The sequence below is a fragment of the Vulpes lagopus genome, chromosome 16 (genome assembly GCF_018345385.1).
Source record: "Vulpes lagopus strain Blue_001 chromosome 16, ASM1834538v1, whole genome shotgun sequence".
NCBI lineage: Eukaryota > Metazoa > Chordata > Mammalia > Carnivora > Canidae > Vulpes > Vulpes lagopus.
Window position 1 is genome coordinate 57,124,314 of NC_054839.1, and position 13,424 is coordinate 57,137,737.

Below are 13,424 nucleotides of genomic sequence, written 5' to 3' on the forward strand. Positions count from 1 at the left end.
ATGAATGCATTAATCAGATTTCTAATTCACATTAGCCTAAATCTAAAGCCCTGGTATTTTTTTTTTTCAAAGCCATTGTATTTCTCTACCCTTGAATTTGTGTTATCTTAAACATGACACCCAGGCCAGGTTCTTAACTTCCAAGGAGAAACTGAGAGCTACTTTTCAAATCCTCATACATCCATGGAGAAGAAATCTCCCATTGTGTTAAATTTAGGCAATAAAGGGGTTAATTATATAGACTGATAAATTCTATACCAAGAGTGCATTTCACATAATAATTAAATAAGCATTTCAGGCAGTTTTTAGAACAGTGGGCTTTCTTGGTTTAATTAAAAAGATATTCTTGAGGCACCTAGTGGCTCAGTTGGTTGAGTGGTTGACTTAATTTTTGGGTCAGGTCATGATCCCAGGGTCTTGGGATTGAGCCCAGCGTTGGGCTCTGCACTCAGTGTGGAGTCCACTTGAGATTATCTCTCTCTGTCTCTAAAATAAACAAATAAATCTTTTAAAAGATGATATTCTTAAATAGAAAAATGGTTTCTGGTGCACGTTCTTAAGTGTCTCTTGTCTACTCTGTGCTGAGCATGATGCTCATTATTAATTATGGATATAACTCTGAAAAAGACAAGCAAGCTCTCTGGTTTTATAGAACTTTTATTTCAGACTCTGATGAAGTCAGACCTGGAAACCAAGCTCTAGCAGACTTTTCATGACAGGAAAAATTCAGGTGACTGATTATCAGGGTAGGATAATCTCTGCAACAGACCGATCTTTGAATGAGGGAATTTTTGAAACACTTGTTTCGTTTTTTTCATCCATCAAACTGTTTTGTGGGGCAGGAGGAGACACACAAATTGAAAACAGACATAAACTCTTACAGAGTCGTAATGGAGAGGAACAGATCTACACTGTAGGAGAGAAAGTGATGAGTGCCGGGAGAGACACAGATGCAGAATCCGGTATGGTGATAGACCGATCGTTCCCAGGTCGGGGATGAGGATGAGGAGAAAAGTGAAGCAAGTGGTAGGGATAATGGAAAAATCAGTGGAATTTGACCTGTACTTGTAAAGATGAATTTGATGATCTGCACAAACATATTCATCATTCCTTGCAGGGGCTTTGCTTAGAGATTTGTCTCTTCCGCTGAATAAATTACAGATATGAGCAAATCATCTTTTCCATTCCTCGAATGTTATTAATTAGATATATAGCAATTAAACAGTTAAGCAATTAAAAGATGCAGTTTTTCCTGCATCTTAAACCACTTATATCTTTGTCTCTGCCTATATACACGCGTGTGTGCGTGCACAGACACAGAGTCCTCCACACACTCACTCTGCTTTCTTATCCCTCTTTTTTTTTTCTTCTTACTTACACTTAAATAGAGTGGACTTTGATTTGAAAAATAGATACTAATAGTGCAGCTTTTCTTAATATTGTCTTGTAGCCTCAGCTCTCCCCCTCGAATTAAGGAAGTTCTTAAAATTTAGTGATATGAAGTGAAGGAAAAAAATGGAATAATTCTTCCGTAGATCAATTTCCTGAAGCTTTGGTTCAGGCTGGTGACTATATGTAGTATTTAAATATGACTTGAAAGAAAAGACTAAAAAAAAAAAAAGAAAAGAAAAGAAAAACCCACCTGTAGGTAATAGAATCAGAGCTACCATAATGGTCCCATTAAAATGATTCTATCATAACAGACCCAGCAAAATAGGCAAGCACTTATGTGCTCTTAGATTTATTACTAGCCTAAAGAGTATGTTTTAATTTCTCATATATTCCACACTAATTAATCCATTTAGAAAACTAGTAGTGTTATAGTCATGGCTTCCAATAATTTTAGCTACATTTGAAGTATTCATTAAACACACACACACACACACAGTTCAAATGTGTTTTAGCACTTTGCAATTGCTTAACATTCATAGAGCAAATACCCAGGCATGCATATTGTATTTTTAAGATGCACGGGAATTTAAGATGATGAATGATGCCGGGACATTAAAACGCAGACACCATTGTATTATCTTATCTCACGTAGGGCCCTATCAAGGCGTAGAAACTTGAATTGTGTGCGTTAAACAAAAGCTCACGGTTAATTTAACTTCCTGATAGTTTTATATTCAGAAAGAAATCTGCCAATAAAAACATATTGAGAATATTAAGCATGCTGTATTAGATAAGATTGCCCTCTAGAAAAAAGCCAGAGGGAACTAAAACCTCCAAAGGAAACATTAAATTTGTTTAAACAAGGTTGAGGCGCCCCTTGCTGGCTAGTGTATATATTACTCCACTGTGCTCACATCCCTTGACTTTTTTGGTAAGTTTGGTTTTCTTTGGGGGTATGGATTATCTCTAAAATTCACATTCCAATATAGAGCTCTTCTGGATGTTATGTTAAATGGGTAGATTTTTTTTGTTGGTCTCGATAGGATGAAAAGGCAAGCTTAGTGAATCTCCAGTTTCTTCCATGCTTCCTACCTGGTTGGTTAACCTTCTCATTTCCCTTTTCTCTGCAAATTGCCCATCTCCCCCTGCTGGGTTACACTACCCTACTTCCTCTACTGGACTTGCTTTGATTTTTCTAAATAATCAGCCTCACTTCCTGTGGGTTTGGCTGCTGTGGGTCTTGGTCACAACCCCTTTGGTGACGTGTGTCTTTAGCTCTTTTTGCCAATGACTTCCCTGGATGGCTTGAAGCAGAGGCCCAGGCCCCAGGCTGAGTCCTCCCTGAGGTTCCAGAAGGTGTTGTGTCTAGTAGACCACCCTCTTTCTCCATCTGCTGTAAATCAAGGGTTTATTAAGACAGCTTTCTAATCTTCCATGGAGTATCAGAATGCTGATTCAAAGATCTTACAACGGACTTAGAAAATACTGAGATGTGAGGAGTATAGTGCAAGTCATTTTATTTGTTTGTTTTTGAGAGAGAGAGAAAGAGAAAGAGAGTACATGCATGAGTGGGAGAGGCAGAGGGAGAGGGAGAGAGTGAGAAAATATGAAGCAGACTCCCCCCTGAGCACAGTCTGTTGCAGGGCTCAATCTCAAGACCCTCACCTGACCCGGAAAAAAAAAAAAAAAAGACCTGACCTGAAACCAAGAGTAGGACACTTAACTGTGCCACCCAAGTGTCCTGATACAAGTCATTGATTAAGGTGGTTTGGTCCAAAGGTGCACACTGAGGTTAAAATGACATAGTTGGGTGAGCAGGGGGTAATTGATTATAGGGCTATAGGGAGTGGACTCAAGTTTTTCTCTTCTATTTATAAACTATATTTATCTTTTAAAAGTTAGTAATTGAAATAGCTTTTGAAGGGCCTGTAGGAAATCTGAACGGTGGCAGGACCCTCTTGTTGACATTATTTTAATTATGGTGATTGGAATTGCTGGAATTGCAGCACAAGTGCAGCCTTCTCTGTGGTAGTGGTTTTTAAAATGAAACTGCTCTGCCCAGAGGGTCCTGGAGGGCTCCCCTGCCCCACCTCGCCCCCTAAACACACATGCAGTCTGAAAGTCTCTGGGCTGGGGAAGCAGATACGGCTCTTACCTGCACTTGGCTCCTGCTTGGGTGCATGGGAGGTTGACAGTTTTAATGGAATCGAAATCTCAAGGAGGAAAAAAATTTCAAGTTTAAATCTGCCCTGGGCTTTGCATCATAATAAAGAGTGATTAAAATCCTTGCTAGGATCACTGTGCTACATGTAGACTATTGTGTACCTTCTCGATTAGCCTTTAGAAGATGTTATCCTTCGGAGATGTAGAGTATTCATTTTCTCTGGAGCCCGAGGCTTGCCTCCCTCCAGAGGGAGCTCCCCTGTTAGTTGCTGTTCTTGATGGTTGTCATTTTAAACACGTGAAGCCAAGGATGGCCTCTTAAGCTGCCTCTGATCTTGCCAGCATTTCTAAAAGGAGTCTCTGGTCATCTCTAAAGAACCAGCTTTCTGGATCCAGTGTCCATGACATGATAGAAGCAGAGTTTCTCCACTCCACGCTTAAAATACGTAATCCTGTGTATCATCACTTCGTTCTTAACTCAGGCTCATAAAAAGTTTTGGCCAACAGAAATGTTAACCCGTCCTCATTTTTAACATGCAGAGCAATTTCAGAGTCCTCTTATTTGAACAAAACTATCCAAATTTATGAAACAATTGAGAAACCCCAAGTGTAAATATACACCTAGAATGAAAGCAGCGGGGACGAGAGCGAAGAGGGGAGGACATCTGTTAGAGATGTGGCCCGGCATGGTCCCCGGGATGACCCAAACCCTTCCCTGCATTCAGTTTATTATCCCCCCAAGATACCACTTCTGTTGGTCTGCATAACTCAGTACAACTTAAAATATAGTCCTTAGAGTATTCAGATCAAGATTTCCAATGTGAAGTCAGAATTTGTTTCCGGTGAGTGGCAAGTGCATTATCTGGGAGTAAACTATGTGTTTGACTTTTACACAGGAGTAGTCCTGTGGGGCATCCTGGGGTAGGCATTCAATAAAGGCGCTCTTTTTTTTTTTCCTTTTTATTACAGTGTTTCTAAGACCTCAGAGAAATTTGGAATCTATAGACCCACAGTTTACAATTCGGAGGAAAATGGAACAGATGAGAGAGGAGAAGGAATTGCTGGATCAACTCCGTGAGGTACCCAGGAAACCGCTCATAACTGAACACTCGTTTTTCAAATTGAGGCAGCATTCTGTATATTTGAAAAACAGACTTTAACAAAAAAGAATTTTTATTTATCCTTCTGAGAGAGAGAGAGCTTGAGCGGAGGAGCAGAGGGAGAAGCAGACTCCCCACTGAGCAGGGAGCCCGATGCGAGACTCGATCCCAGGACCCTGGGATCATGACCTGAGCCGAAGGCAGACGCTTACCCAACTGAGCCACTCAGGCACCCCTGAAAAATAGCCTTTGAAGCAGTGCAAAAAGGCCTCATCTCACATCTAGCCAGGTCACCAACTGACCGATACTGGGCAAGTCACGTAACAGCCCTGAGTTTCAGGTTTTTTCATGTGTCAGAAAAATACTTCCCATCTTCCTGGGGGCTTTGTGAGGAATATATGAGATAATGTAAGTAGAAATACTTATTACATATGGATAAAACCTGGGGTTGTTTCAATTCAGGTATGCTTTAAAATACGCTGTCGCTCATTTACTTAGCGATAATATTCCATTAATTTAAACATGGTTATCGCTACCCTACTTTGTATCCCAGCTGGTCAGAACTTTGTAATCAGTCATTTTAGAGGCAAACCATTTGAGTTCCTGTCCAAGGGTGAAATCTGGTGCTGGGTGCCATTGGAGATTCTGAGGTTGGTGATGGCAGGGAACATGGCTTTCTTATTCCTTGTATTTCTGTTCCCACCTAGCTTCTGGTGGGCGCTCTATCTGGTGGGTGCTCTATGTAGGTATTTGTCCATCCTCGTGGCCTTTGTATCTAGTTGGAGAGCTCATATATGAGTCTGTGAAAGATCAAATAGCAGTGCATGGGTCAGTTGCCAGAGAACACACTGGTATTAAAGTCAACACATCATGAATTGCTCCATAATGTTCAGAAAGAAGTACCATAGTCGTGGGCCAGAAGAGTGTCCAAAAGCCTAGAAGGGATGGATTTAAGATACATCTCCCTTCCCTAGCAGTGGTTACTGACTGCTACCTGTGCCCGGCAGGATTCTAAGAGGTGAATATAGGAGGGGACATAAAGGTCCCTGCTCCCATGAGGCCTATAGTCCATGAGAAGAGACAGTGAACGAGAAGGAGACAAAGAAACATATGATTTCAGCTGGCAATGAGTTCTGTAAATGAGAAATGAATCCCGTAAATAAAATTAAAGTAGGTACACATCTTTGTTGCTGCAGGTACTTTATATATGGTTTAGCAGGTAGTCAGGAGGAAAGAATTAAAAACACAGACACTCTTACCACCGCTTTAAGTCACTGTGGTTGACTCAACAGTCACGTGGAAAAAATCAGACCCCTGTCATTCGCCTAGAGTATGAATGTGCCATAAATTTGGGAGGTGGACTTTCGGAGATAGGTGAAAATAAGATCAGGAGCCGAGCCTCACAAAGAGTGACACAATTTCATCTTTAAAGGGGTGGGTTGTATTGGTTGTTTATGTTTTCATTTATGATGTAAACTAAGGGACTGCAAGAGCGTGGAGGGAAAAAAGTAGGTGTGTTCACACAGGACGGTTCTGAAAAGGAACTGCGTGATGCTATTTTAGGCACCGGTTTTCTGGTGCTTCATTTATTCCAAATCGCCAAATTAAGTCATTCTTTCCTAGGCTGTTTTCCATTTAACAGGAGCCACTGTTATAAAATAGAGATTCATATTTGCAGTTTAGAGAGTTAATCTCTCTACTTCTATTTCTGAGAAGATGGACCAAACCTACTTTCCTCTGTTTCCCTAAGCACAGCTAAAACCCCTGTACATTATATATAAAATAAACATAAGAACATTCTGAAAGGTAGAGAGAAGACAGCAGACTGGCTGGGGCCCCTCAGGACTAGAAATAACACAGTGGTGAATTCTATGGGCTTTCTTTTTTAGCTCATATATCTCAGACTTGGAGCAGAAGTAGTTGGAAACCGAGAAAAAATTGCCCAAAAGATTGCTTATTTTAGTCAAAGTACCAGGAAAGGAACAACTTAGCAAGACCAAAAAACAAACAAACAAACAAACAAACAAACAAAAACCTTTTGGACAATAGATGCTCTACTCCAGCTAAGCATCCAAAAATACTGTGGCTCCACCCTTATCCATGCTGGCAAAGATGAAGCAGGCTAGACTTCTACCCCTGCTGGATGGTGTCAGAGAAGACCAAGACACGAGCCAGGAGTTTCATCCCAGCTAGCTGGGAACAAGCCCTTCTCCTCCCATGGCATCAGTGGGAGACCACTTGGGAGCCTGGATTTCTACCCATATCCAGCAATAAGAACCTCCCTCCACCAAGTCAAATGAGACCAAATGGGAAGCATAGACTTCTGCACTCACCCAGCAGTAACAAGGTAGTAATAACCCCGCTTTCCCTGCCAGAGAACTGTCCAAAAAGGCCAGTTAAGACAAAGTTTCAGTGGGATCCAGAGTCTAGTAACGTAATTAGGCAAATGTCCAGGTTTCAACAGAAAATCACTCATCCTACCAAGAACCAGATGATCTCAAATTGAGTGCAAAGAGACAGTCAACAGGAACGGCTGGGTGGCTCGGTGATGGAGTCTCTGCCTTCAGCTCAGGTCGTGACCCCGGGGTCCTGGGATCGAGTCCCTCATAGGGCTCCCCGCAAGAAGCCTGCATCTCCCTCTGCCTATGTGTCTGCCTCTTTCTCTGTGTCTCTCATGAATAAATAATATCTTTAAAAAAAAGAGAGAGAGAGAGAGACAGTCAACAGATGACAGCCACAATGTAGCAGAGATGTTAGGATTACCTGACAAAGATTTTAAAGCATGCATGATAACCATGCTTCAACGAGCAATTACAAACATGGTTGAAACAAAGAGAACAGCAGAGCACCATAGCAAATAGAGAATCTTAGTGAAGAAATAAAAGAAATAAGAACCCAGGAAGTAAAGGGCTGAAAAACAAACAAAAAGCCCGGTGGAGGGGCTCAACAACAGAGTGGAGATGACAGTGAACTGGACAGAAACCAATAGAAGTTACCTAGTAACTTATTGGAAAATAAGCGAACAGAGTCTCAGGGACCTGTAGGAATATAGCAGATGGTCAATATTCATGTTCTGGGGGCTTTGAGGGAAAGGGACAGGTCAGGGTGGCCCAAGGTGACCCTTGGGTCAAGGGAACACAGGATCTCTGTATTATTTCTTGTCACTGAGTATGAATTTATAATTATCTCAACATAGAAAGTTCAAATTTTTTTTTAAAGAAAGAAAAATAGATTTCTCGGCTAAAACATAATCTAAGAGAGAAACATCCCTTAATCCCTCCTCTGCCCTTTGGCAGCCCTTTCAGAACCGATGGTAGACCTGCTTTCTCTGGGTCACCTCATTCCGGTTTTATATTTCATAGGCTGAGGCAACATTGAACTCAAGAAGTAATCCCAGTACTGCTTTCACTCACTTTACTAAACATTTTAGACCCAGCTGAACTTTCCTATAACAGAATTTTTACCATAATGCCTTCTAAAACAAAGAAAAAGTTAAATGTCAGTGTTTGCCCGATGTTCCCATTCTTCTTCCTTGTAATGAAGTTGGTAAATACCTGTGCTCGTATTTGACTCTCAGTTGCCTGAGAACGACTGGCTTCCTTCCGATTCCTCCCGCAGAGCATCGAGATGAGACTCAAGGTCAGCCTACACGAAGACCTGGGGGCCGCCCTCATGGATGGCGTGGTCCTCTGCCACCTGGTCAATCACATCCGCCCGCGATCCGTCGCAAGCATCCACGTCCCCTCCCCAGCAGTTGTAAGTAACTCCAGACAAGGGGAAATGAACTTTCACGTAAGGCCAATCCTTTGGGGATAGTGTTGCTTGTTAAAGATGCCAACAGGGTCGCCCAGGACCTCCACAACCAGGAGAGAGGGAAAGAAAAAGCTTTGAATGAAGCAACATTTTGACCATTTATATTTACTTATAAATTACCTATATATACATATAAATTTGTAAATGATCAAAAAATAATTTCTTTCTGAAGTAAGGCAAATCCGTTAAAGGAATTACTACTGGTCAGGGCGTTAACCTTTAAGGCCATAAGGACGTAAAGATTCATTTCTCACTAGGGGTCATTTAAACAATGAGAAATCTTTTCCAGAAAGCTTTTTTGGTTGGTGGCTTCTCTGCTAAATGGAATCTGCTTCCTTTATTAGTCACTGAGGATTTTAGGATGACTCGGAAAAGATGTAGATTCTATGTAAAATGGCATTATTTTTAAAAGAGATTTTGTTTATTTATTCGAGGGGGGGCACAAGGAGAGTGAAGGGGCAGAGGGAGAGGGAGAAGCAGACTCCCCGCTGAGCAGGGAGCCCAGTTCAGGACTCGATCCCAGGATCCCGAGATCCTGGCCTGAGACGAAGGCAGATGCTTAACTGACTGAGCCCCCCAGGGGCCCCATAAAGGACATTTTCTATCACCTGTCAAGCCATAGGTTGGCCAGCCAGGCATTAATTCAAGGATTCCTTGATGCCTCACTTTGCTCAGGGGGACACTGGAGGTACCGGGGCAGCAGTGACAAAGGTTGATGGGTGAGACCCTGCTAATAAACTAAAAATCCTCGTCTCCGCTGTGGGTGAGATGAGGCGGGCTCCTGGGAGCCTCTGCCTGTAGGTCACAGAGCACGTTTCCATCCCCAAGAGAACTACAGAGTCACGTTCACCGTCCTTCAGATGCGGGCGGGCGAATCTGGGACAAGCTTGTCTTTGGAGCCCAGGTCGGGGTTCAGGCAGGTAGAGAAGAAAGGAAATCCTGTCCACACTGGCTGATCCTTAGGAAAGGCGGAGGGTGGGCGACGGGCACTGAGGGGGCCACTTGATGGGATGAGCACCGGGTGTCATACTGTATGTTGGCAAATCGAACTTCAATTAAAAAAAATAATTAAAAAAAAAAAAGGAAAAGTGGAGGAGTTTAAGGGCTAAGAAGGCATGGTTTGGGTTCAGACTCCAGATCCACCCATAAGCCACGGTGGGCAAGAATTTAACCTGGGCAAGAATTCTCTGGGCGAGAATTTAACCTCTCTTTAACTCGATTTGTTCTCTCTCACGGATATGTTCTTGTGAGCACGAATACCAGCCAGTAGCTTTGTTAGTGTTTATAGAACAGATTTTCAGAATTCAGAGCCCCTAATTCCGAGGCACAGTGCTCATAGAGTATCAGGTAACGAGCGTGTTTCTCCTTCCGTCACCTGCAGGAAAGGCTCACAGTGACATTATTTCTTTCCTCCTGGTGGCGGGAGACATTGGTTGAGGGTTCCCCTCTCGCTGTCGGTCTCCTCTATATCGTGCAACATAGTTTTCCTTTGCAAAACTTTACCATTTTAGCTCAGAAATCATGGGAGGGGGGAAAGGTCAGTTTGTCTTCTCTTTTACATCAATCTCTAGCTTGATTGAGTTTGGGCAGCCAGGTCTGTCCTGTAATCCAGGATGAATCTTTCCAGGGTTTTCTACAGATGAGGTCCACGCTGCCAGAGAGGGGTCTGAGCCATACGCCCAATTCTCATTTCATTTTTTCCCAAATTCTAAGAGAGAAACCATGACTACTCACAGCTTCCGATTTGAATTCACGGTTATATTATTGATAGTGAGTAAGAACCATGTATCTGAGCATTTTTATATTTTATTAAGCCTCCAGGGGAAATGCAGCATTCTTTTCAAAATCTTTTGGTTGTCAACTTCAATTCTTTTTAAAAAAAAATTTTTTTTTAAGATTTTACTTATTTGAGAGAAAGAGTATGAGCAGGGGGAGGGAGAGAGAGACTCCCCGCTGAGTGTGGGGCTCCACCCCGGGACCCCGAGATCATGACCTGAGGCAAACGTTTAACCACCTGAGCCACTCAGGTGCCCTTATTTTCTTTCTTTTTTTTTTTTTTTAAGATTTTATTTATTTATTCATGAGAAACACAGAGAGGAGAGAGAGATAGAGGCAGAGACACAGGCAGAGGGAGAAGCAGGCTCCATGCAGGGAGCCCGACGTAAGACTCGATCCCGGGTCTCCAGGATCACGCCCTGGGCTGCAGGCAGCACTAAACCACTGAGCCACCCAGGCGGCCCCCTATTTTCTTTTTTAAAATAGATTTTTTTTAATGAAAAAACAATAGGAAGTAATGTCCAACTAGAGAAAATAGAGAAATGCAGAAATTTAAAAAAAAAAGAGAAAACTTAATTCCATAAGCCAAAGACCACCACTGTTAACGTTTTGGCTTCTTTACTAACCACTAGCATCCTTTCTGCATTTAAGTTGTTTGTGAGTTAATGAGCTCCTCCTGTATGCCATTTGGTAGTTTTTAAAATTTATTAAAGCCTAAAGATTTCCTCGTGCCATTAACGTTCTCCAGTAAGTGTCCATTTTAATGACTGTTAATATATCTTAGCTCAGGTTATCGGGTCGTAGTTTTCCTCTAGAAATATGGGCTGTTTCCAAATGTCCACTTACCAGACATTCTTCGTGGGCACCTGCAAGTGCCCTTGGAGCAGCCCAGCCGTGCGACAGCTCTGGAACCTGTGCTTTTGGGCCTAGTGTACCCCGTCATGGCCACTGCAGTGTCTCACGGGCCGTGCTCTCCCAGGAAGGCTGCGCCCTCCCTCTCTGCAGCTCTCCTCACCTCGCAGCCTCGCCGGCTCCCATTTCTCCTCTACTTCAGTGTCTACAGGAGCCACGCCATCCTTGACCCCTTAGAACCGAGTTTGATTCTTTTCCTTGGTTTTTTGCTCCCTCGGGACATCTCCCAATGAAGACCTCTACCTACTATACTCTCATCTTCTTTATTTTATTTTTTTTTCCTATAAATGAAGAATAGTGGATTTTGAATATCAGAATTTTGGATTTATTTTTTAAAGATTTTATTTATTTATTCATGAGAGACACACACACACAGAGAAGCAGACACAGGCAGAGGGAGAAGCAGGCTCCATGCGGGGAGCCTGATCGGGACTCGATCCCAGGACCCCGGGGTCACGACCTGAGCCCAAGGTAGACGCTCAGCCGCTGAGCCACCCAGGTGTCCCTGTCATCTCCTTACTTACTTACTTACTTACTTACTTACTTACTAATATTTCCAACTAGACCAGAGAGCTAAGCGACCATGAGGGTTGTGTGTTTGGCTTCCACAGGTGCGCACTTAGCCCCAAGTGGGGTATGTGACCCAGAGCCAATGCTCGGCGTGCACCATCGTAGCCACACCAGCAATGCAGTGGATGCCTTCCCTACCCACATTATTGTCAGCATCAAGCCTTCGATTTTTCATTCAAGAAACTAACTGTTGTGTGGGTAGTAAGTGCTTTTCTGACCTAAACCCAGGCAACAGTTGTAGAGTGGGCCCTCCCTCACTTCCAGAAGTGGGAAATTCTCTCTGTGTAGTTTGAAACAACATCTCACCGACTCTACTGGGTTGACCTAACGATTGCGAATGGCTTGGGGCATCTTTGGAGTTTCAGAACAGACTCCCCCACCTAAATAATGAGTATATGAAGGGAGATAACGGGCCCGGAGAACTGGAGAGACAAATACTAGCATCTCAGAATGATGAACAGCTCTCCCCGTGGTACCCCCTTTTTAAGGGAATTAAGAGGGAAATATTAAAATTTAACAGTACAGTTTTAAACCTGCCACGTAAAAATTAAAATGTATGAATCAGATGTACCCTTTTCTATGCCACACCTTAGAGGTGATCTGTAACCACAGTTGATTGGGTCCTGGGCATCCCAGCATCTTTATGCTGTTTACCCCTGTGTTGCCTCTTTTCTTGTTAAACTCGTTGCTCTGGTGGGAAGGAGATTAATTGACCTGCTGAATTTAACCCTTCATACAGAAATCTATCTGCTGATGGGAACGATTGATGCTTATGGCATATTTGTAGATGAACTGGAGCAGATTACACAAGAGTATGATCCCATAAAAACTAAGTGTGTGTGTGTTTACACAAATACGCAGAAGTTTGCATGTATGCACATACATATATACACGTAAGCACACATGCAGAAATTCTGCTTATATAAACATCCATGTTTGTACATATGTTGTATAAATGTGCGTATGTACATTTTTTAAAGATATAATTCTAAGTAATATCTACACCCAGGGTAGGGCTTAAACCCACAGCCCCAAGATCAAGAGTTGCATGCGGTACCAACTGAGCCAGCCAGGTGCCCCATTTGCGTCATCTTTACACACACATACACATACACACATCTACAGTGTCTGGAAAAATATAATCCAAAATGTTAATAGTTCCTATTCCCTTGGTGGGTATATCTGGATGATATTTACGGTCTTCTATTTGCTTGTATATTTTTTTTTCCTCTAATGAACGCGTATTGCTTGTGACATCTCAAAAGTTTAAAATTTAACCTGTTACTAAAACTATTTCTCTTTTAATTATTCATTATTTCTGCGTATTTGTATTTACAGCCCAAACTTAGCATGGCCAAATGCAGAAGAAATGTGGAAAACTTTTTGGAAGCATGCCGAAAATTAGGAGTGCCAGAGGTAACGTCAAACTTATCCCAATTAACTATGCTTTGGTATAGATTTCATTTCACATATGTGTTTGAACCCACCGATGGATGCACAGCTTTGCACCTCCTTTTTTAGTCTCAGCCCTTTCTTGAGGAATAGTATTAAATCAGCTATCTAAAATTTTAGTTTAAATTCCTCTATCTCAATGAGATTAAAATGGCTTATAGCAGTATGGTCAACACTGAGGGAAAAGGGAATATTATTCATTTCAGGTTTTGAAATAAATGCAAAATTCCAGCCTTGAGAAAAACC

General features: G+C 42.3%; 1 protein-coding gene across 4 annotated transcripts in view; it reads left to right on the forward strand.

The window, feature by feature from the left end:
• Positions 1-13,424, forward strand: part of LRCH1 (leucine rich repeats and calponin homology domain containing 1) — a 199,694-nt gene that overhangs the window by 168,732 nt on the left and 17,538 nt on the right. For all 4 annotated transcript variants that reach the window (XM_041731341.1, XM_041731340.1, XM_041731342.1 and 1 more), the window contains 3 exons: positions 4,525-4,634; positions 8,274-8,411; positions 13,065-13,142. In XM_041731341.1, the coding sequence (XP_041587275.1) occupies positions 4,525-4,634; positions 8,274-8,411; positions 13,065-13,142 (326 nt within the window). The remainder of the gene's footprint in view (positions 1-4,524; positions 4,635-8,273; positions 8,412-13,064; positions 13,143-13,424) is intronic.